Source organism: Tachyglossus aculeatus, chromosome 2 (genome assembly GCF_015852505.1).
Source record: "Tachyglossus aculeatus isolate mTacAcu1 chromosome 2, mTacAcu1.pri, whole genome shotgun sequence".
In the NCBI taxonomy this organism is placed as follows: domain Eukaryota; kingdom Metazoa; phylum Chordata; class Mammalia; order Monotremata; family Tachyglossidae; genus Tachyglossus; species Tachyglossus aculeatus.
Window position 1 is genome coordinate 153258605 of NC_052067.1, and position 25107 is coordinate 153283711.

The window sequence follows — 25107 nt, forward strand, 5'->3', positions numbered from 1 at the left end:
TGAATGAATGACTAGGCCGCGCCGCCCCTCCCCCCCCCGCCCTACTCACCGGAAGTCAGCGGGAAGGCTTGACCCCGGCCTGACCCCGTCCAGGCCCCGCCCCTTCCGTCCCCCAGCCAATCACGGCCTCCCCGCCCGGGGAAGAACCCGGAAGAGCCCGGGCCCTTGCGCGCCCTTGCGCGCGCAGCTCGTCTATGCGCATGTGCGGCGTTCTTAAAGGGATGGGCCGGAAGGGGTGGCGGGTTTTTTCCCCCCGACCGAAAGGGGTTTTAAAGGCGCGGGGAGGCCAGTGGGCCAAGCCTGGCCTCGCTTAACCGCTCACTACGGGCCTGACACTGTACTGGCCGCCACCCGCCGGGGGCCCAGGAAATGGACAGATCTCTCACTGTATTCCTAGTAATAATAATAATAATAATAATAATAATAATAATACCCAGGGAGTGGACAGATCTTTCACTATATTCCTAGTAATAATACTAATAATGATAATAATGATGATGATGATGGCATTTGTTAAGCGCTTACTATGTGCAAAGCACTGTTCTAAGCGCTGGGAAGTGACATCTAGTCAGAATAGTTGTTAGGCGCTTACTATGTGGCAGGCACTGTACTAAGCGCTGGGGTGGATGCAGGCAAATGTACAGATCTGTGACTTTATTTGTATTATTAATGGTAATATTTGAGTGCTTGCTATGTGGCAGGCACTGTACTAAGCGCTGGGATGATTGCAGGCAAATGTACAGATCTGTGACTTTATTTGTATTATTAAGGATAATATTTAAGTGCTTGTTATGTGGCAGGCACTGTACTGAGCGCTGGGGTGGATGCAGGCAAATGTACAGATCTGTGACTCTATTTGTAGTATTAATGATAATATTTGAGTGCTTACTATGTGGCAGGCACTGTACTAAGCGCTGGGGTGGATGCAAGCAAATGTACAGATCTGTGACTATTTGTAGTATTAATGATAATATTTGAGTGCTTACTATGTGGCAGGCATTGTACTAAGCGCTGGGGTGGATCCAGGCAAATGTACAGATCTGTGACTTTGTATTATTAATGATAATATTTAAGTGCTTGTTATATGGCAGGCACTGTACTAAGCGCTGGGGTGGATGCAGGCAAATGTACAGATCTATGACTTTGTATTATTAATGATAATATTTGAGTGCTTACTATGTGTCAGGCATTGTACTAAGCGCTGGGGTGGATGCAGGCAAATGTGCAGATCTGTGACTTTGTAGTATTAATGATAATATTTGAGTGCTTACTATGCTAAGCGCTGGGGTGGATCCAAGCAAATGTACAGATCTCTAACTGGATTTGTAGTATTAAGATTGATAATCCTTGTTAAGCGCTTACTATGTGGCAGGCACTGTACTAAGCGCTGGGGTGGATCCAAGCTAATGTACAGATCTGTGACTTTATTTGTAGTATTAATAATATTTGAGTGCTTACTATGTGGCAGGCACTGTACTAAGCGCTGGGGTGGGTCCACGCACATGTACGGATCTCTAACTGTATTTGTGGTATTAAGATTGATAATCCTTGTTAAGCGCTTACTATGTGGCAGGCACTGTACTAAGCGCTGGGGTGGATGCAGGCAAATGTACAGACCTGTGACTTTGTATTATTATTGATAATATTTAAGTGCTTGCTATGTGTCAGGCACTGTACTAAGCGCTGGGGTGGATGCAGGCAAATGTACAGATCTGTGACTTTATTTGTATTATTAATGATAATATTTAAATGCTTACTATCTGGCAGGCATTGTACTAAGTGCTGGGTTGGATGCAAGCAAATGTACAGATCTCTATTTGTAGTATTAATATTGATAATTCTTGTTAAGCGCTTATTATGTGGCAGGCACTGTACTAAGCGCTGGGGTGGGTCCCAAGCACACGTACAGATTTCTAACTGTATTTGTGGTATTAATGTTGATAATCCTTGTTAAGCGCTTACTATGTGGCAGGCACTGTACTAAGCGCTGGGGTGGATGCGAGCAAATGTACAGATCTATGACTTTATATCATTAATGATAATATTTGTTACGTGCTTACTATGTGGCAGGCACTGTACTAAGCGCTGGGGTGGATGCAAGCAAATGTACAGATCTATGACTTTAGTTGCATTATTAATAATGATAATATTTGTTAAGCGCTAAATACGATTGATGATGATGTGGCAGGCACTGTACTAAGCGCTAGGGTGGATGCAGGCAAATGTACAGATCTGTGACTTTATTTGTATTATTAATGATAATATTTAAGTGCTTACTATGGGGCAGCCACTGTACCAAGCGCTGGGGTGGATCCAAGCAAAATTACAGATCTATGACTTTATTTGTAGTATTAATATTGATAGTACTTGTTAAGCGCTTACTATGTAGCAGGCACTGTAGTGAGCGCTGGGGTGGATGCAAGCAAATGTACAGATCTGTGACTTTATTTGTATTATTAATGATAATATGTAAGTGCTGGCTATGTGGCAGGCACTGTACTAAGCGCTGGGGTGGATCCAAGCAAATGTGCAGATCTCTATTTGTAGTATTAATATTGATAATCCTTGTTAAGCGCTTAGTATGTGGCAGGCACTGTACTAAGCGCTGGGGTGGATGCGAGCAAATGTACAGATCTGTGACTTTATTTGTAGTATTAATATTGATAGTACTTGTTAAGCACTTAATGTGTGGCAGCCACTGTACTAAGCGCTGGGGTGGATGCAAGCAAATGTACAGATCTATGACTTTATGTGTATCATTAATGATAATATTTGTTAAGCGCTTACTATGTGACAGGCACTGTACTAAGCGCTGGGGTGGATGCAAGCAAATGTATAGATCTCTAACTGTATTTGCATTATTAGTAATAATAACATTTGTTAAGCGCTTACTATGTGGCAGGCAGTGTACTAAGCGCTGGGGTGGGGCCAAGCAAATGTACAGATCTGTATTATTAATAATCATGATATTTTTTAAGCTCCTACTAAGTTCCAGGCACTGTACTAAGCGCTGGGGGGGGGGGGGGGGGGGGACCAAGCAAATGTACAGATCTCTAACTTTATTTGCATTATTAATAATGATAATATTTGTTAAGCGCTGACTATGTGGCAGGCACTGTACTAAGCACTGGGGTGGGGCCAAGAAAATGCTTAGTACAGCGCTCAGCACGCAGTAAGTGCTCAATAAATACGATTGAATGGATGAATGAATGTACGTATCTGTATTATTAATAATAATATTTGTTAAGCGCTTACTATGTGGCAGGAACTGTACTAAGCGCTAGGATGAATCCAAGCAAATGTTCAGATCTGTAACTTTGTATTATTAGTGATATTTGTTAAGTGCTTACTGTGTGGCCGGCACTGTACTAAACGCTGGGGTGCATCCAAGCAAATGTAAATATATGTAACGTCATTGGTATTATTACTACTAATAATACTTGTTAAGCGCTTACTATGTGCCAGGCGCTGTACTAAGTGCTGGGGTGGATCCAAGCAAATGTACATAGCTGTAACTTTATTTGTAGTATTTCTAATAATAATACTTGTTCAGCACTTACTGGGTGCCCAGCACTGGACAGCGTGGCTCAGTGGAAAGAGCCCGGGCTTGGGAGTCAGAGGTCGTGGGTTCTAATGCCGCTCCGCCACTTGTCTGCTGTGTGACCTTGGGCAGGCCAATTGACCTCTCTGTGCCTCAATTCCCTCATCCGTAATATGGGGATTGAGACTTTGAGCCCCCCGTGGGACAACCTGATCGCCTTGTATCCCCCCCAGCGCTTAGAAAAGTGCTTTGCACGTAGTAAGCGCTTAACAAATGCCATAATTATTATTATTATTATTACCCCAGCACTTAGAGCAGTGTTTGGCACATAGTAAGTGCTTAATAAATACCATAATTATCACTTCTATTATTATTATTTCTAATTAAATGAGAGATGTGGATATAAGTACTGTGGAGCTAGTTGGGGCGGGGGGGAGCGAAGGGAGCAAGTCAGGATGCCGCAGAAGGGAGGGGAAGATGAGGAAAATCAATCAATCAATCGTATTTATTGAGCGCTTACTGTGTGCAGAGCACTGTACTAAGCGCTTGGGAAGTACAGGTTGGCAACTTATAGAGGCAGTCCCTACCCAACAGTGGGCTCACAGTCTAAAAGGGGGAGACAGAGAAAAGCGGGGCCTAGTCTGGGAAGGCCTCCTGGAGGAGATGGGCCCGAGAAATATGGGTCCCCGCAGAGTCAGTCAGTCAGTTGTATTTATTCAGTCAACCAGTCGTATTTGTGAAGTGTTTAGTCTGTGCAGAGCACTGTACTGAGCACTCGAGCAAATCGGGTTGGACACAGTCCTTGTCCCACGTGGGACTCACAGTCTCCATCCCCATTTTACAGATGAGGTCACTGAGGCACAGAGAAGTGAAGAGACAGTCATTCCTTCATTCAATCGTATTTATTGAGCGCTTACTGTGTGCAGAGCACTGGACTAAGCGCTTGGGAAGTACAAGTCGGCAACGTATAGAGACGGTCCCTACCCAACAGCGGGCTCACAGTCTAGAAGGGGGAGAAATGCCCAAGGTCACACAGCAGGCCTGTGGTGGCTCAGAGGGAAAGTAACAGCCTTGAAAGGCTGGAGGCCTGGGTTCTAATCCCCTCTCTGGTATGAGAGTTTAAAAAAAAGATTGTAAATACCTAGGAGGGTCTAGAATAGATCACCTAAGAGTGCTGAGATAAAATTTTAAGCGCTTAGTACAGTGCTCTGCACATAGTAAGCGCTCAATAAATACGATTGATGATGACAAGCAGAGAAGACGAGAAGCCGCCTGGCTCAGTGGAAAGAGCCCGGGCTTTGGAGTCAGAGGTCATGGGTTCAAGTCCCGGCTCCGCCAACTGTCAGCTGTGTGACTTTGGGCAAGTCACTTGACTTCTCCGGGCCTCAGTTCCCTCATCTGGAAAATGGGGGTGAGGACTGTGAGCCCCACATGGGACAACCTGATCACCTTGTATCCTCCCCAGCGCTTAAAACAGTGCTTTGCACATAGTAAGCGCTTAACAAATGCCGTCATTATTATGAAGTGGCAGAGTGGGATTAGAACCCAAGACCCCCTGATTCCCAGGCCCGTGCTCTGTCCATCATCATCATCATCAATCATATTTATTGAGCGCTTACTGTGTGCAGAGCACTGTACTAAGCGCTTGGGAAGTACAAGTTGGCAACATATAGAGACAGTCCCTACCCAACAGTGGGCTCACAGTCTAAAAGCACTGTGCCATGCTGCTCCTGGTATTTATTGAGCGCTTTTACTGTGTGCAGAGCACTTGGGAGAGGCCAGAATAACAATAAGCAGACACATTCCCTGCTCATTCATTCATTCAATCGTATTTATTGAGCGCTTACTGTGTGCAGAGCACTGTACTAAGCGCTTGGGAAGTACAAGTTGGCAACGTATAGGGATGGTATTGAGGGCGGATGGGGGAGGGCGGAATCTTTCTTTTTTCAAAAGAAATCAGAATCCTTCAGGAAAACAAACCCAGAAGTCAGCGAAGTCCATTTCAGTATGTGATTAGGCATCAATGTGTAGTGGAGATTGGGAAAAGGAAAGCCGGTGGGAGCACAGTCTAATTAATCCTCGGTGCAGTTTGCATTTGGTTTTTCAAGGTGTATAATGAGTGTTGCCTTTTTATGCCCATTAATCAGTCTGTTAGATTTTCAATTGTGCGATTTATAAAGAGGGAAGTGCGTCTGCCGAGATCTATGACCTAACAGACGTCAACTGGATTCACGACGGTAAAATTCTAATGAGCCGGTTCGTATTGTAGGATTAGAAGACGATGAGTAAAACGGTAACCCCGTCGACATACGTCCGCTGCCTCAATTTTGGGCTAATTAGGCAGCTGGCAGATTTCATCGATCCTCAGGAAGGATGGAAGAAGTTAGCGGTTGATATCAAAAAGCCTTCTGGAGAGAGTAAATACAACCAGTTTCATATAAGGTAAAGTATGAAGGGCCGTCTTGGGAAAATATTTTTGACATAATTGTTCGGATGCTTGCCAACTGCCTGTGCTATGCGTGCTATGCTTTGCGCATAGTAAGCGCTTAATAAATGCCACATTAATAATTAGTACAGGAACTGGGCTGGAACTAAAGGAGCATAACTCTATTACTGAATTACCTGGCCGCATTTCTTTTCCCTCGGATGGCAACTTTTCATTTTGAGTGTTGGGTGAACTTTAGGTGGGACTTTGAAGGAAAGGAGCTTTGAAAGGGATATGGCATGTGGCTCCCTTTTTCCTCTCCTTCCCCTCCCCACAGCCCTTGTATATATTTGTACAGATTCATTACTCTATTTATTTTATTTGTACATATTTACTACTCTATTTTATTAATGATGTGCATATAACTAGAATTCTATTTATTCTGACGGTTCTGACACCTGTCTATATGTTTTGTTTTGTTGTCTGTCTCCCCCTTCCAGACTGTGAGCCCGTTGTTGGGTAGGGACCGTCTCTATATGTTGCCGACTTGTACTTTCCAAGTGCTTAGTACAGTGCTTTGCACACAGGAAGCGCTCAATAAATACAATTGAATGAATGAATGTGGAAAATCAGAGTTTCCGGAGGGTCTGAGTTCCAGGATCAGAAACATCCCTTTAGCTCCCACTGGGACCTGGACTTCTCTCTACCCTATAAGCTCACGGTGGGCAGGGAATGTGTCTGTTTATTATAACAATAATAGTGATAATGGCATTTATTAAGCACTTACTATGTGCAAAGCACTGTTCTAAGCTCTGGGGAGGTTACAAAGTGATCAGGTTGTCCCACGGGGGGCTCACAGTCTTAATCCCCATTTTACAGATGGGGGAACTGAGGGCCAGAGAAGTGAAGTGACTTGCCCAAAGTCACACAACTGACAATTGGCGGAGCCGGGATTTGAACCCATGACTTCTAACTCCAAAGCCCGGGCTCTTTCCACTGAGCCACGCTGCTTTGCTGTTTATTGTTATACTGTACTGTACTGTATATATGTATGCACCTGTATATATGTTTGTACATATTTATTACTCTATTTTACTTGTACATATCTATTCTATTTATTTTATTTTGTTAGTATGTTTGGTTTTGTTCTCCGTCTCCCCCTTTTAGACTGTGAGCCCACTGTTGGGTAGGGACTGTCTCTATATGTTGCCAACTTGTACTTCCCAAGCGCTTAGTACAGTGCTCTGTACACAGTAAGCGCTCAATAAATACGATTGATTGATTGATTGTACTCTCCCAAGCTCTTAGTGCAGTGCTTGTACTTCCCAAGCACTTAGTACAGGGCTCTGCACACAGTAAGCGCTCAATAAATATGATTGAATGAATGAATGAATGCTGGGCACACAGTAAGCACTCAGTAAATACGACCAACTGACCTAGAGTCTGCTGGAAGTGCAAAAGAAAAAAAATCCCTGTCAACCAATCAGTCAATCAATCGTATTTATTGAGCACTTACTGTGTGCACAGCACTGTACTAAGCACTTGGGAAGTACAAGTTGGCAACATGTAGAGACGGTCCCTACCCAACAGTGGGCTCACAGTCGAGAAGGGGGAGACAGAGAACAAAACCAAACATATTAACAAAATAAAACAAATAGGATATGTACAAGTGAAATAAATAGAGTAATAAATAAGTAGAGTAATAAATAAATAAATAGAGTAATTAATAAATAAATAGAGTAATTAATAAATAAATAAATAGAGTAATGTCACTGCTCAGTGGGACAACTCTTTTAGACTGTGAGCCCACTGTTGGGTAGGGACTGTCTCTATATGTTGCCAATTTGTACTTCCCAAGCGCTTAGTGCAGTGCTCTGCACATAGTAAGCGCTCAATAAATATGATTGATTGATTGACAACAAAGAGATTCCACGCAGAATCCAGTGGGGTAAGAGGAGTCCGCAGGATCGGAGGCTGAGCGAGAGATGAGAAGAGCCTCTAACCTCTATAGCGGAAGCTTCTTTTGAGCAGGGAACAGGGCCCATTCATTCATTCAGTCGTATTTATTGAGCGCTGACTGTGTGCAGAGCACTGGACTAAGCGCTTGGGAAGTACAAGTCGGCAACGTATAGAGACGGTCCCTACCCAACAACGGACTCACAGTCTAGAAGGGGGAGACAGAGAACAAAACAAAACATATCAACAAAATAAAATAAATAGGATATGTACAAGTGAAATAAATAATTAAATAGAGTAATAAATAAGTAGAGTAATAAATATTGTAATAAATAGAGTAATAAATAAATAGAGTAATTAATAAATAAATAAATAAATAATGTCACTGCTCAGTGGGACAACAAAGAGATTCCACACAGAATCCAGTGGGTTAAGAGGAGTCCGCAGGATCGGAGGCTGAGCGAGAGGTGAGAAGAGCCTCTAACCTCTATAGTGGAAGGTTCTTGTGAGCAGGGAACAGGGCCCATTCATTCATTCAGTCATATTTATTGAGCGCTGACTGTGTGCAGAGCACTGGACTAAGCGCTTGGGAAGTACAAGTCGGCAACGAACAGAGACGGTCCCTACCCAACAGCGGGCTCACAGTCTAGAAGGGGGAGACAGAGAACAAAACAAAACATATCAACAAAATAAAATAGGATATGTACAAGTGAAATAAATAAGTAAATAGAGTAATAAATAAGTAGAGTAATAAATAGAGTAATAAATAAATAGAGTAATTAATAAATAGAGTAATAAATAAATAAATAAATAATGTCACTGCTCAGTGGGACAACAAAGAGATTCCACACAGAATCCAGTGGGTTAAGAGGAGTCCGCAGGATCGGAGGCTGAGCGAGAGGTGAGAAGAGCCTCTAACCTCTATTGCGGAAGGTTCTTGTGAGCAGGGAACAGGGCCCATTCATTCATTCAGTCGTATTTATTGAGCGCTGACTATGTGCAGAGCACTGGACTAAGCGCTTGGGAAGTACAAGTCGGCGACGTATAGGGACGGTCCCTACCCAACAACGGGCTCACAGTCTAGAAGGGGGAGATAAATAGAGTAATAAATAAGTAGAGTAATAAATAAATGACTAGAGTAATAAATAAATAGAGTAATAAATAAATAAATAGAGTAATTAATAAATAAATAGAGTAATGACACTGCTCAGTGGGACAACAAAGAGATTCCACGCAGAATCCAGTGGGGTAAGAGGAGTCCGCGGGATCGGAGGCTGAGCGAGAGATGAGAAGAGCCTCTAACCTCTATAGCGGAAGCTTCTTGTGAGCAGGGAACAGGGCCCATTCATTCATTCAGTCGTATTTATTGAGCGCTGACTGTGTGCAGAGCACTGGACTAAGCGCTTGGGAAGTACAAGTCGGCAACGTATAGAGACGGTCCCTACCCAACAACGGGGCTCACGGTCTTACGCTCTTGAAAAAAGTGCGGTCGTCATTGTCTCATACAAGAAGTGGGCTTCGGCCCCACCCTTTCCCGCCCCTGCCCAAATCCCGGCATTCCGGCTGGGTCCGTTGGATCCCATCCCGCTCCCAGGCCCTTGGAAGCAGCAGTGGCCGCCAAGGCTTGGTGGTGGGCCCTTGCTGGCCGCCAAGTGAAACCTCTGCGTAATCGGGCAGTCAGTCAGTGGCAGAGCACTGTACTAAGCCCTCGGGAGAGTACGCTACAACAGAGTCGGTAGACGTGTGCCCTGTCCACCGGGAGTTTCCAGTCTAGAGGGGGAGACGGACATTGAAATCGATTAAGGGTAAAGTTCAAAGTGCGGAAGCGACACCGAAGAGGGAGGGGGGAGAGAAGACGAAGGCGTAATTGGGAAGCACCTCTTGGTTGAGGATGTGATTTTAAAAAGGCTTAGGAAGAGTGGTGATCTGTGTGGATGTACTAATAATCGTATTAATAATTGTGGTATCTGTTAAACGCTTCCCCACAGCACCTGTATATATGTTTGTACAGATTTATTACTCTATTTATTTTACTTGTACATATCTATTCTATTTATTTTGGTAGTATGTTTGATTTTGTCCTCTGTCTCCCCCTTTTAGACTGTGAGCCCACTGTTGGGTAGGGACCGTCTCTATATGTTGCCAGCTTGCACTTCCCAAGCGCTTAGTGCAGTGCTCTGCACACAGTAAGCGCTCAATAAATACGATTGATTGATCGATTGGCACATAGTAAGTGCTTAACGGTGAGCCCGTTGTTGGGTAGGGACCGTCTCTATATGTTGCCAACTTGCACTTCCCAAGCGCTTAGTCCAGTGCTCTGCACACAGTAAGTGCTCAATAAATACGATTGATTGATTGATTGATGAATTTTCCTAAGCACTTTCCTAAGCGCAGCCTGTTACACTCCGTTGGAGGTTGCTCGGTAACTACCATTATTTTCCGCCGTTTAGCTCCGGAGCCCAGGAAAAGTAAGAGGATCTTGGCCGTGGCTCAGTGGAAAGAGCCCGGGCTTTGGAGTCAGAGGTCAAGGGTTCAAATCCCGGCTCTGTCAGTTGTCAGCTGTGTGACTTTGGGCAAGTCACTTCACTTCGCTGCGCCTCAGTTACCTCATCTGTAAAATGGGGGTTAAGACTTGGACATATTTATTCTATTTTATTAATGACGTGCATATTTAACTAGAATTCTGTTTATTCTGACGGTTCTGACACCTTTCTACATGTTTTGTTTTTGGTTTTTTGTTCTTTTTGTTTTTGTTGCCCCACGTGGGATAACCTGATCACCTTGTAACCTCCCCAGCGCTTAAAACAGTGCTTTGCACATAGTAAGCGCTTAATAAATGCCATCATTATTATTATTGTTATTATTGAGCAGTCTGGGGGACACCTGGGGGAAAAGGGGGAGAGAGTCCCTGGCCTGGGCGTCAGAAGGACCTGCTTGGGTTCCAATCCCATTCATTCATTCATTCAATCATATTTATTGAGCGCTTACTGTGTGCAGAGCACTGTACTAAGCGCTTGGGAAGTACAAGTCGGCAACATATAGAGACGGTCCCTACCCAGCAACGGGCTCACAGTCTAGAAGGGGGAGACAGACAACAAAACAAAACATGTAGACATGTCTCAGAACCACCACTTGTCCGCTGTGTGACCTTGGGTAGTCTCTTCACTTCTCTGGTCCTCGGTTACCTCATCTGTTAAATGGGGATTCAGATTATGAGCCCCACATGGGATAGTCTTTTAGACTGTGAGCCCACTGTTGGGTAGGGACTGTCTCTATATGTTGCCAACTTGTACTTCCCAAGCGCTTAGTACAGTGCTCTGCACACAGTAAGCGCTCAATAAATACGATTGATTGATTGATAGGGGCTGTGTCGACCTTCATTAGCTTGAATCTACCTCACCACTTACTACAGTGCCTGGCACATAGTAAGCGCTTAACAAATACCGTAAAAAAGAGAAGCAGCGTGGCTCAGTGGAAAGAGCCCGGGCTTTGGAGTCAGAGGTCATGGGTTCAAATCTCGGCTCCGCCAACTGTCAGCTGTGTGACTTTGGGCAAGTCACTTAATAATAATAATAATGATAGCATTTATTAAGCGCTTACTATGTGCAAAGCACTGTTCTAAGCGCTGGGGAGGTTAACAAGGTGATCAGGTTGTCCCAAGGGGAGCTCACAGTCTTCATCCCCATTTTCCAGATGAGGTCACTGAGGCCTAGAGAAGTTAAGTGACTTGCCCAAAGTCACACAGCTGATAAGTGGTGGAGCCGGGATTTGAACCCATGACCTCTGACTCCAGAGCCCGGGCTCTTTCCGCTGAGCCACGCTGCTTCTCCGAAACTTCTGGGCCTCAGTGACCTCATCTGTAAAATGGGGATTAAGACTGTGAGCCCCGTGTGGGACAACCTGATCACCTTGTATCCTCCCTAGCGCTGAGAATAGTGCTTTACACATAGTAAGAGCTTAATAAGTGCCATCATTATTATTATTATTTGAAAAGAGGGATCCCTCCATTCTCCATTTTTAGACCCATAATAGTAGTAGTGGTAATGATATTTATTAAGCAATTACGGTGTGCAGAGCACTGTGCTAAGCGCTGGGAAAGAGTAAACAAGGGGGGAATTAGACACAGACCCTGTCCCTCGAGGGGCTCACACAATCGTTGAATAAAGGTGGGAGAGAGGACGTCAAACACAGAAGCAGTGAAACAATAAAACAGTAAAGCAGTATAAGAGACATGGTCAGGTACACAGTACAGAAGATAAAACCATAATCAATCAATCAATCGTATTTATTGAGCGCTTGCTGTGTGCAGAGCACTGTATGTGTATATGTTTGTACATATTTATTACTCTGTTTATTTTACTTGTACATATCAATTCTATTTATTTTATTTTGTTAGTATGTTTGGTTTTGTTCTCTGTCTCCCCCTTTTAGACTGTGAGCCCACTGTTGGGTAGGGACTGTCTCTATATGTTGCCAATTTGTACTTCCCAAGCGCTTAGTACAGTGCTCTGCACATAGTAAGCGCTCAATAAATACGATTGATGATGATGATGATGTACTAAGCGCTTGGGAAGTACAAGCTGGCAACCGTAAGCTACTAGGGAGCTGTAACTAGGGGAGCAGGATTTCAGGCACCTTGTGATTCAGAGTCCACAACATACCTCAAGTCACGGCCACGGCTACCACAGCCCCTAGCCTTCCTGAGGATTTAAGGAGGCCTCTTGCTGCAGGTGGTGTTTTCTTTAATAATAATATTTGGTATTTGTTAAGCGCTTACTATTCCCCCTAGCCTTCCGGAGGTTTTAAGGAGGCCTCCTGCCACAGGTGGTGTTTTCTTTAATAATAATATTTGGTATTTGTTAAGCGCTTACTATTCATTCATTCAGTCGTATTTATTGAGTGCTTACTGTGTGCCCAGACTGTACTAATGATGATGATGGCATTTGTTAAGCGCTTACTATGTGCAAAGCACTGTTCTAAGCGCTGGGGGAGTTACAGTGTGATCAAGTTGTCCCACGTGGGGCTCACAGTCTTAATCCCCATTTTTACAGATGAGGGAACCGAGGCTCAGAGAAGGTAAGTGAATTGCCCAAGGTCACACAGCAGACCTGTGGCGGAGCCAGGATTCGAACCCGTGACCTTTGACTCCAAAGCCCGGGCTCTTTCCACTGAGCCACGCTGCTTCTCAATGCTACTAATCACTTGGGAAGTCCAAGTTGGCAACCTATAGAGACGGTCCCTACCCAACAGCGGGCTCACAGTCTAGAAGACTGTGTGCCAAGCACTGTTCTAGGCACTGGGGTGGGATACAAGTGCCCGCTGTTGGGTAGGGACCGTCTCTATATGTTGCCAACTTGGACTTCCCAAGCTCTTAGTAATAATAATAATGATGATGATGGCATTTGTTAAGCGCTTACTATGTGCAGAGCACTGTTCTAAGTGCTGGGGGGAGATCCAGGGTGATCAAGTTGTCCCGCGTGGGTCTCACAGTCTTAATCCCCATTTTACAGATGAGGTAACTGAGGCTCCGAGAAGTTAGGTGACTTGCCCAAGGTCACACAGCAGACATGTGGTGGATCTGGGATTCGAACCCATGACCCCTGGCTCCAAAGCCCGTGCTCTTTCCACTGAGCCACGCTGCTTCCCCATGTCTTAGTCCAGTGCTCTGCACAGAGTAAGCGCTCAATAAATACGACTGAATGAATACAAGGTGATCAGGTTGTCCCACGTGGGGCTCACAGTCGTAATCCCCATTTTCCAGGTGAGGTCACTGAGGCCCAGAGAAGTCAAGTGACGCGCCCAAAGTCACACGGCTGACAAGCGGCCGAGCCGGGATTCGATTCGGGATTTTGTTTTGTTGTCTGTCTTCCCCCTTCTAGAATGTGAGCCCGTTGTTGGGTAGGGACCATCTCTATATGTCGCCAACTTGTGCTTTCCAATCAATCAATCAATCGTATTTATTGAGCGCTTACTGTGTGCAGAGCACTGTACTAAGCGCTTGGGAAGTACAAGCTGGCAACATATAGAGACAGTCCCTACCCAACAGTGGGCTCACAGTCTAAAAGGGGGCGCTTAGCGCCGTGCTCTGCACACAGTAAGCGCTCAATATATATGACTGAATGAATGCATGAATTCGAACCCACAACCTCCCAATCTCAGGCTCTTTCCGTTGAGCCACGCTACTTCTCTTTCCCACTGGGATGGTGGAAAGCAAGATGGGGTGGTGTCTCTTCAGAGATGTGGGGGGAAACCCGTTCTGGTTCCCAGGGAGGCTGCGTGCCTGATGCACAGAGCCTGTTGGGAGCAGGCCGAGAGTTCCTCAGCTGTGATTCAGTCATTCATTCAATCGTATTTATTGAGCGCCTACTGTGTGCAGAGCACTGGACTAAGCGCTTGGGAAGTACAAGTCGGCAACTGATAGAGACGGTCCCTACCCAACAATGGGAAGGCAGGCTCCCCCTTTTAGACTGTGAGCCCACTGTTGGGTAGGGACTGTCTCTATATGTTGCCCACTTGTACTTCCCAAGCGCTTAGTACAGTGCTCTGCACACAGGAAACGCTCAATAAATACGATGGATTGATTGATTGAATCCCCCCCGCCCCCGAGAGGTGCACAGGGAAGCGGGACTGCAATTACCGGGCGTTTCACTCAGCCGTAGAGAGGAACGCCTTTTTAATCATCCCTTCTTGAAAAGAATTTTGTATTTACCTCAAAGCTTAGAACAGTGCTTGGCACCTAGTAAGTGCATAACAAATACCATCATCATCATGGAATTCTAGAAATGAACATGAAGCAAATGTTTTGGAATTAATCCCAAATTTCATTCATTATCGTATTGAGCGCTTACTGCATGCAGAGCACTGTACTAAACGCTTGGAAAGTACAGTTTGACAGCCGAGACAATCCCTGCCCAACAACAGGCTCACGGGCTAGAAGGGGGAGACAGACAGCAAAACAAAGCAAGTAGATAATAATAATAATAATTTAGGTATTTGTTAAGCGCTTACTATGTGCAGAGCACTGTACTAAGCACTGGGAAGGATACAAGGTGATCAGGTTGTCCCATGTGGGGCTCACAGTCTTAATCCCCATTTTACAGATGAGGAAACTGAGGTTAAGTAAGAGAAGTTACTAAGAAGTTAAGAGAAGTTAAGTAAGTTGCCCAAAGTCACACAGCTGACAGTTGGCAGAGCCGGGATTTGAACCCATGACCTCTGCCTCCAAAGTCCAGGCTCTTTCCACTGAGCCATGCTGCTTTTAGCTTCAAAATAGATAAATGGAATTATAGACATATACACATCACTAATAAATAGAACAGTAATCAATCAATCAACCACTCGTATTTATTGAGCGCTTACTGTGTGCAGAGCACTGTACTAAGCGGTTGGGAAGTACAAGTTGGCAACACATAGAGACGGTCCCTACCCACCAGTGGGCTCACAGTCTAGAAATATGACACAATAGATGACACAATAAATATGTCCAGTGCTGTAACGATTGTGCTCTTCGTAGTTACATTTGAAAAAAAAAACCCCTAACCTACCGTGTTAGAGAGTAATCGTGAGAGTGGAAGTTGTTTTTACAAACTCATTTCATGTGTCGTCTCTGCTGCTTCCTTTGAAGGAGATTTGAAGGATTAATCCAGATGGGGAAGAGCCCTACTTGCGAATTACTCTTTGACTGGGGAACATCAAACTGCACAGTCGGCGACCTTGTGGATCTCTTGATGAGAAATCAGTTTCTGGCAGCGGCGAGTCTCTTACTGCCAGGTACGATCGTTGTTAGTACGTTTGGTTTTTTTTCTCCGTCTCCCCCTTTTAGACTGTGAGCCCACTGTTGGGTAGGGACCGCCTCTATATGTTGCCAACTTGGACTTCCCAAGCGCTTAGTCCAGTGCTCTGCACACAGTAAGCGCTCAATAAATACGATTGATGATGAGAGAGGCTGCCTTCCACTCCCACCGAAGACCCCTGTCCGTGTTTTTACCCGATTTTCTAGCTTTTAGCTTTCCTTGCCAAAGTAGCGGACGACACGCTCTCGGGGTTACCGCCACTGCCCCCGCCGCCCCCAAAGTTATAGGTGGTCTCCATCGGGGGGATCAGAAAATAAAAGATGTGATCTTGTCGATCTGTGTCTTGCAACTCAACTTGCAACGGGGTCCTCACTGCACCTACTATGAGAAGAGCCCGGGCTTTGGAGTCGGGGTCATGGGTTCGAATTCCGGCCCCCGCCACTTGCCTGCTGTGTGACTTCGGGCGAGTCTCTATAAGTTGCCAATTTGTACTTCCCAAGCGCTTAGTACAGTGCTCTGCACACAGTAAGCGCTCAATAAATACGATTGATGATTGATGATGAGTCATTTAACTTCTATGGGCCTCAGTTACATCTGTAAAATGGGGATTAAGGCTGTGAGCCCCACGTGGGACAACCTGATAATCTTGTATTATAGTACAAGAGAAGCAGCGTGGCTCAGTGGAAAGAGCCCGGGCTTGGGAGTCAGAGGTCATGGGTTCAAATCCCGGCTCTGCCCATTGTCAGCTGTGTGACTTGGGGCAAGTCACTTCACTTCTCTGGGCCTCAGTTACCTCATCTGTAAAATGGGGATTAAGACTGTGAGCCCCACATGGGACAACCTGATAATCTTGTATTATAGTACAAGAGAAGCAGCGTGGCTCAGTGGAAAGAGCCCGGGCTTGGGAGTCAGAGGTCATGGGTTCAAATCCCAGCTCTGCCAATTGTCAGCTGTGTGACTTGGGGCAAGTCACTTCACTTCTCTGGGCCTCAGTTACCTGATCTGTAAAATGGGGATTAAGACTGAGCCCCATGTGGGACAACCTGATCGCCTTATGTCCTCCCCAGCGCCTAGTACAGTGCTTTGCACATAGTAAGTGCTTAACAAATACCATCATTATTATTATTATTATTATTATTATTATTATTATTATTATCATTCTCTGGGCCTCAGTTACCTCATCTGTAAAATGAATGAGGATTAAGACTGTGAGGCCCACATGGGACAACCTGATCGCCTTATATCCTCCCCAGTGCCTAGTACAGTGCTTTGCACATAGTAAGTGCTTAACAAATACCATCATTGTTATTATTATTATTATTCTCTGGGCCTCAGTTACCTCATCTGTAAAATGGGGATTAAGTCTGTGAGCCCCACGTGGGACAACCTGATCGCCTTATGTCCTCCCCAGCGCCTAGTACAGTGCTTTGCATATAGTAAGTGCTTAACAAATACCATCATTATTATTATTATTCTCTGGGCCTCAGTTACCTCATCTGTAAAATGGGGATTAAGACTGTGAGCCCAATGTGGGACAACCTGATCGCCTTATATCCTCCCCAGAGCCTAGTACAGTGCTTTGCACATAGTAAGTGCTTAACAAACACCATCATTGTTATTATTATTATTCTTCTCTGTACCTCATCTGTACAATGGGGATTAAGACTGTGAGCCCCACGTGGGACAACCTGATCGCCTTATATCCTCCCCAGCGCCTACTACAGTGCTTTGCACATAGTAAGTGCTTAACAAATGCCATCGTTATTATTAGTAGTAGTAAGCGCTTAACAAATACCATCATTATTATCATGATTATAATTACTCATCACACCCTTGGGAATGTCAGCTTTTCAAGGGCAGAGTTGTTAACTACCTACTGTATGAAGTATAATAATAATAATGGCATTTATTAAGCGCTTACTATGTGCAAAGCTCTGTTCTAAGTGCTGGGAGGGATACAAGGTGATCAGGTTGTCCCACAGGGGGCTCACAGTCTTCATCCCCATTTTACGGATGAGGGAACTGAGGCCCAGAGAAGTGAAGTGACTTGGCCAGAGTCACACAGCTGACAAGTGGTGGATCCGGGATTAGAACCCGTGACCTCTGACTCCCAAGCCCGGGCTCTTTCCACTGAGCCACGCTGCTTTTCCAATGCTTAATATAGTGCCCACAGTAAGGGTTCAGTAAATACCCTTGTTACCAGTCCTTCCCAAGCTCCTTTTGCTCCTCCTGCTTCATGCCGTCTCTTCCATCTTCCCTCTTCCTCTCTTCCTCTGCATTCCGATCTCACCAGCTGATTTTTCACGTCTGCTGTCAGCCTGGGCTGAGGGGTGAAAAGCGGAGCTGCGTGGCAAGCTAGTGTGGCGTGCTGCAAGGTACCTGACGATCAGTCAATCTATCAATCAATCGTATTTATTGAGCGCTTACTGTGTGCAGAGCACTGGACTAAGCGCTTGGGAAGTACAAGTTGGCAGCCTATAGAGACAGTCATCATCATCATCATCAATCGTATTTATTGAGCGCTTACTGTGTGCAGAGCACTGTACTAAGCGCTTGGGAAGAACAAGTTGGCAACATATAGAGACAGTCCCTACCCAACAGTGGGTTCACAGTCTAAAAGGGGGAGACAGAGAACAAAACCAAACATACTAACAAAATAAAATAAAAAGAATAGATATGTACAAGTAAAATAAATAAATAATCAAACAATCTATCGTATTGAGCGCTTACTCTGTGCAGAGCACTGTACTAAGCGCTTGGGATGTACAAGCTGGTAACATATAGAGACAGTCCCTACCCAACAGTGGGCTCACAGTCTAGAAGGGGGAGACGGAGAACAAAACCAAACATACTAACAAAATGAAATAAATAGAATAGATATGTACAAGTGAAATAAATAAATAAATAGAGTAATAAATATGTACAAACATATATACAGGTGCTGTGGGGAAGGGAAGGAGGTAAGATGGGGGGATGGAGAGGGGGGCGAGGGGGAGGGGGTGTGTGTTGGCATTGAAGTGCTTACCAGGTGCTAAGCACTGGTCTAAGCACTGGGGTAGCTAGAAGATAATCAGTTCGGAGAGAGTCCCTGTCCCCTATGGGGCCCCCCAGTCCAAATGGGAGGGAGAACAGGATTCGAATCCCCATTTTACAGGCGAGGTAACTGAGGCACAGAGAAGTCAAGTGAAGCCAGGATTAGAACGCGGTCCTCCGTCTCCCAGGCCTGTGCTCTTTTTCCCCCCCAGGCCAAGCTGTAAATCACCTTCATTTTTTCCACTGCCTTCTCTCGAGTGAATCTGTTTTTTGTTGGCAGATGCTGTACCAAAAACAGACCTAATGCTTCCTCTACCTTGTCAAGAAACCCTACCCGTTCAGGAGAAACAGGTGCCTCCCCTTGACAGAGAGACGACGAGAACCCTGCCCGGCCTGGCTCAGAGCCGTGAACCTTATTCACTTCCTGATTCTACGAGTCCAGGGACCAACAGTGTGGAATTTAGCGACACACGTAAGTATCTTTTTGGGCAGAGAACTCAAAGCTGGAGTCAGTCAGTCATATTTATTGAGCACTTACAGTGTGCAGAGCACTGTTCTAAGCATTTGGGAGGGTACACTATAACAGTGTAACAGACACATTCCCTGCCCACAGTGACCTTACAGTCTAGATGGGGAGACATACATTAATACAAAGAGAAGCAGCGTGGCTCAGTGGAAAAGAGCCTGGGCTTTGGAGTCAGAGATCATGGGTTCAAATCCCGGCTCTGCCAGTTGTCAGCTGTGTGACTTTGGGCAAGTCACTTCACTTCTCTGTGCCTCAGTTCCCTCATCTGGATAATGGGGATTAAGACTGTGAGCCCCCACCGTGGGACAACCTGATCACCTTGTAACCTCTCCAGCTCTTGGAACAGTGCTTTGCAAAGAATAAGTGCTTAATAAATGCCATTATTATTATTATTATGTAGAGCACTGTATGAAGGGCTTGGGAAGGTAGAGTACAACAGAGCTAGTAGACACGTTTGCTGCCCACAGGTTTCAATCTAGAGGAAGAGACATTAATAAACTTAAATGAATTACAGGCATGTACCTCACTGCTGTGGGGCTGAGGATGGGGTGAATATCAAGTGCTTAAAGGGCCTCTTGGAGGAGATGTGCCTTCATTAAGGCTTTGAAGGGGGGGAGAGCGATTGTAAGAAGGAGGGCGTTCCAAGCCAGAGACAGGACGTGGACGAAAGGTGGGTGGCGAGATAGACAAGATGGAGGTACAGTGAGAAGTTTAACATTAGAGGAGCAAATTGTGTGGGCTGCGTTGTAGTAAGAGAGTAACGAGGCGAGGTAGGAGGAGGCGAGGTGATTGAGTGCTTTAAAGCCGATCGCCCAGTCATTTAGTACAGCGCTCCGCCCCCAGTAATAACTCAACAAATACCATTGATGGATGGTTGGAATACAAGATGTTGGTTGGGTCTAACAGACTGGTTACATTTTGGGATTCGTTATTGTAACTAAATGCTAAGTCCCTTGAACGCGCAGCGTATTTCCCATTTTAATAGCAAGTGATTGGATTAAAAAAAGTTGTGATTTTTGTGTTCATCACCCACACTATGTTAGCAGCAGAATTACAGAACAGCAACTAACTCTTCTTCGAAGACACTGAGTAGCGAAACCCCATCGACGGATGTGGCGGTGTGTCTTGAGAGAGTTAGCGTGCGCCCTGAAGGGGCTGGAAGTTTATGGTTGCCTTGGATGGGAGAAGGAGGGAGGGTCTTGTCCGGAAGGATTGTGGAGGGGAAATCCTTTAGCTTTACCTCACAAGAACTTCTTTCCTTTTCCATAAGGTGACACTAGCTTTTGGGACTTTTCTATGCACAATTTGTTGCTTCCCCCTACCTATACTTTATTTTTTCATCCATCTCCCCGCAGCTAGGCTATAAGATCCTTGAGGACAGGGATCATATCTACTAAGAGAAGCAGCGTGGCTCAGTGGAAAGAGCCCGGGCTTGGGAGCCAGAGGTCATGGGTTCTAATCCCTGCTCCGCCACTTGTCACCTGTGTGACTTTTGGCAAGTCACTTAACTTCTCTGTGCCTCAGTTACTCATCTGTAAAATGGGGATTAAGACTGTGAGCCCCATGTGGGACAACCTGATCACCTTGTATCCCCCCAACACTTAGAACGGTGCTTTGCACATAGTAAGTGCTTAACAAATACCATTATTACTAATTCTGTTGTACTCTTTCAAGTGCCTGGTACACTGATCTGCACGCAGTAGACGTTCAAGAAGTACTGGAGACTATAAGCTCCTTGTGGGCAAGGTTGTGTCTACTAACTCTGTTATACTGGACTCCCCCAAAGTTTAGTACAGTGCTCTGCACATGCTAAGTGAAAGCAACGTGGCTTAGTGCTTAGAACAATGCAGTGCACATAGTAAGCGCTTAACAAATGCCATCATTATCATTGTTATTGCTAGTGGAAAGAACATGGGCTTGCGAGTCAGAGGATGTGGGTTCTAATGCTGCTCCGTCACTTGTCTGCTGTGTGACCTTGGGCAAGCCACTTAACTTGTCTGTGCCTCGGTTATCTCAGCTGTAAAATGGGAACTAAGACTGTGAGTCCCACATGGGACAACCTGGTTAACTTGTAGCTACCCCTTTGCTTAGAACAGTGCCTGGTACATAGTAAGTGCTTAACAAATGCCATCATTATCATTGTTATTACTAATGGAAAGAACATGGGCTTGCGAGTCAGAGGATGTGGGTTCTAATGCCGCTCCGTCACTTGTCTGCTGTGTGACCTTGGGCAAGCCACTTAACTTGTCTGTGCCTCGGTTATCTCAGCTGTAAAATGGGAACTAAGACTGTGAGTCCCACATGGGACAACCTGGTTACCTTGTAGCTACCCCTTTGCTTAGAACAGTGCCTGGTACATAGTAAGTGCTTAACAAATGCCATAATTATTATTATTACGTACCATTTGTTGATTCATTGATAGGCTCTCCTCACAGATTGCCTTTGAAACTAAGAAGACCCTCAAAAATGCTTGCATCTCCCAGAGTGCGGATTCAATCAATCGTATTTATTGAGTGCTTACTGTGTGCAGAGCACTGTACTAAGCACTTAAGTGGGCTCTGAGTTCTGATGAGGTACCATTTCTTAGTGCCCTTACAGGTCAATCAATCAGCAGTATTTATAGAGCATTTACTCTGTGGAGAGCACTGACTAAACACTTGGGAAAAAAGGAATAGCGATAGAAGGCATGATTGCAGCCCTCGAGGAGCTTAAAATCTAGTGGGGAGGACAGATTAAAATAAACTACCACTTGGATCACTCTCTCAGGGTCACCCCTGGAGAGTTCCCAGTCCTCTACCAGTCTCGACTTCAGGAGGAAGAGTCGAGCTGAGGCCTACATTCATTCATTCATTCAATTGTATTTATTGAGCGCTTCCTGTGTGCAGAGCACTGTACTAAGCGCTTGGGAAGTACAAGTAGGCAACATATAGAGACAGTCCCTACCCAACAACACACTCACAGTCTAGAAGGGAGAGACAGACAACAAAACATTCCTAGCTTGGGCAGTGGCTAGTGAGCGGCAGACAATCTGCTACAAGTCAAATCTCACCTGTGCTGGGCAGCAGCGGCCAGGGAGAGATTGTCGAGGGAGGAGACTCAAATCGACTGCATGGAAGGAGGCGATGGTAAACGACTTCCGTATCTTTACCAAGAAAACTGTATGGATCCTCTACCAGAACGATTGCAGACGGAAGCGGGGTGTTCTGGGAGAGACGTGTCCGTGGCGTCGCAGTGGGTTGGCCACGACTCGACAGCATAACACAACAACAGCAAGCATGAGAAGCGGCGTGGCTCAGTGGAAAGAGCCCGGGCTTTGGAGTCAGAGGTCAGGGGTTCAAATCCGGGCTTCGCCAACTGTCAGCTGTGTGACTTTGGGCAAGTCACTTCACTTCTCTGTGCCTCAGTGACCTCATCTGTAAAATGGGGATTAAGACTGTGAGCCCTCTGTGGGACAATCTGATCGCCTTGTAACCTCCCCAGCGCTTAGAACAGTGCTTTGCACATAGTAAGCGCTTAATAAATGCCACCATCATCATCACTTGGTTCTGCACTCTTAAAGCACTTGATAATCACCCCACCTTCGGTCCATAGTGCTTAAGAACCTATCTGTAATTTATTTTACCGTCTCTGTCTCTCCATCTAGACTGCCAGCTCTTTATAATAATAGTGATGGGATTTGTTAAGCACTTACTATGTGCCAAGCACTGTGGGAACATGTCTACCAACTCTTTTATTTTGTACTCTCCCAAGTGCTTAGTACAGTGTTCTGAACACAATAAGCACTCATTTTTTATGGCATTCATTTAGGGTTTAATAATAATAATGGCATTTGTTAAGCGCTTACTATGTGCAAAGCACTGTTCTAAACACTGGGGCAGATACAAGGTGATCAGGTTGTCCCACGTGGGACTCACAGTCTTAATCCCCATTTTACAGATGAGGTCACTGAGGCACAGAGAAGTTAAGTGATTTGCCCAAGGTCACACAGCTGACAATTGGCAGAGCTGTGATTTGAACCCACGTCCTCTGACTCCCAAGCCCGGGCTCTTTCCACTGAGCCACGCTGCTTCTCTACTGTGGCAAGCACTGTACTAAGTACTGGGGTAGATAAAGGTCATCAGGTTGAACACGGTGTCCCACGAGGGGCTCACAGTCTTAATCCCCATTTACAGATGTGGCAACTGAGGTACAGAGAAGTTGTGACTCACCCAACGTCACACAACAGATGTGTGTCTGAGTGGCGATTAGATCTCAGATCCTCTGACTCCCAGCTTGTGCTCTTCCCACTAGGCTTCTGAATCACTACCATTGATTGATTGATCAATTAATTAACTACAGTACGCAGCACTGTTGTGGATGCTGTGCAAAATAAGTAAAACAAAAGCTGAAAAACTTAAAAGAGCCTTTATTCTTCCTCCTGTCATCAATTTGTGTATACAGGTCATACCTGCCTTGATTCCCCCAGTTCCCCGTCAGGGCAGAACCTGTGTTCTTCACTTTGTAGTCTTCCAAGGGCCTAGTACAGTGCTCTCCCCATATTAAATCTCAAAAAAAAAAAATATGCCGAAAGAGTGAATGAATGATTTTTCTTTCCGTCATCTGTTTTTGTTTCAATGAGGACAGGCATGTAGACGGGGGATGCGGAATAACAAACATAAGAAAGATTATATAACGGGAAAAGATAGGCCCGTAAAGAAATGCAGACATTCGACAGTATTTAAAGCACAGGCTATGTGACTTATGCGAGTATGAAAACGAACATGATTTAACAGAAGCAGAATTATGTAAATTGCAAAGAAACTACGTAGCTCAAAAGTGAAAATCTTTCTACAGAAAATTCACCTATCAAAATTCATCTGGCAGTGTCTAAGATGCATCTACATTGATGCTTGCTTTTGTACAGAGGACTGTCATGAAAATGGCAACAGACTGGATTTCTTTCACGAGTAACATTTTCTGTCTTGTTTTTGTGGTTTGCAGGTTTTCACCAATTTTCGTTTCAAGAATTGAGGAGTGTTACAAGTAACTTTGATGAGCGTCCAATCTCAATTGGTGGGAATAAAATGGGAGAGGGAGGTTTTGGAGTTGTATACAAAGGCTCCATCAGCAACAGAGTAGTGGCAGTGAAAAAACTTGCAGCAGTAAGGACTTTTTTTATATATATAAACCCATTGATTTAATTATAAGCTTGATTATTCCTGTGGATAAAATTGCCGATTTTTTTTTCCTAGATGGAACTACAAAGATGAAATAATATTTGGCAGCATTTAGTCTAATAAAGAACTGGTTTTGGTACATATCTTTACAGTCTATTGCTTCTTCCCACCCATAATTTATTTTAGTGTTCATCTCACCAGCTAAATTCTAAACTCCCTGAGAGCAGGGATCATGTCTACTAACAATATAGTACTCTCCCAAACGCTTAGTAAACTAAGCAGTTAGTAAATACTATAAATTGATTGATCTGAATTAAGTATTTTACCTTTTTTTTCCCCAGGCATATTATTAGAAAACCAAAAAAAGGAAAGAATAAAAAACTTAAGGAAAGATTTTGAATGGAGCAGATTGACAAATTGGTTAGGTTGTGATCATTCTTTTGACAAAATTCAGTTACAATTTGTGTTTGTTGTGAGATTAAGGAGAGTCTATGGATGGATACGAAATTCGGATACTTACATTTTATTCCTAGATCTTTCACTGCCATATACTGTAGCTTCAGGTGTCAGATGGAAGTCGATATTTTTGCCACATGTCTACATGGTAAAAATGTTTTGAAAATCAGTGTAGTGTTGTGAAGGGGGAAAAAACAAATATCCCCCAATTCTAAAGACAA

At 44.8% G+C, this 25107-nt stretch overlaps 1 protein-coding gene across 4 annotated transcripts in view; it reads left to right on the forward strand.

Moving 5' to 3' along the window:
- Positions 1-289: 289 nt before the first annotated feature.
- Positions 290-25107, forward strand: part of IRAK4 (interleukin 1 receptor associated kinase 4) — a 45028-nt gene continuing 20210 nt past the window's right edge. The window contains exons 1-5 of one of the 4 annotated variants that reach the window (XM_038771830.1): positions 290-396; positions 5811-5983; positions 15547-15692; positions 19029-19220; positions 24255-24415. In XM_038771830.1, the coding sequence (XP_038627758.1) occupies positions 5823-5983; positions 15547-15692; positions 19029-19220; positions 24255-24415 (660 nt within the window). In that variant the 5' untranslated portion in view covers positions 290-396; positions 5811-5822. Of the gene's footprint in view, positions 397-5810; positions 5984-15546; positions 15693-18009; positions 18091-19028; positions 19221-24254; positions 24416-25107 lie in introns of those variants that run through there. The other 3 variants (XM_038771834.1, XM_038771824.1, XM_038771841.1) reach the window with 3 other exon arrangements.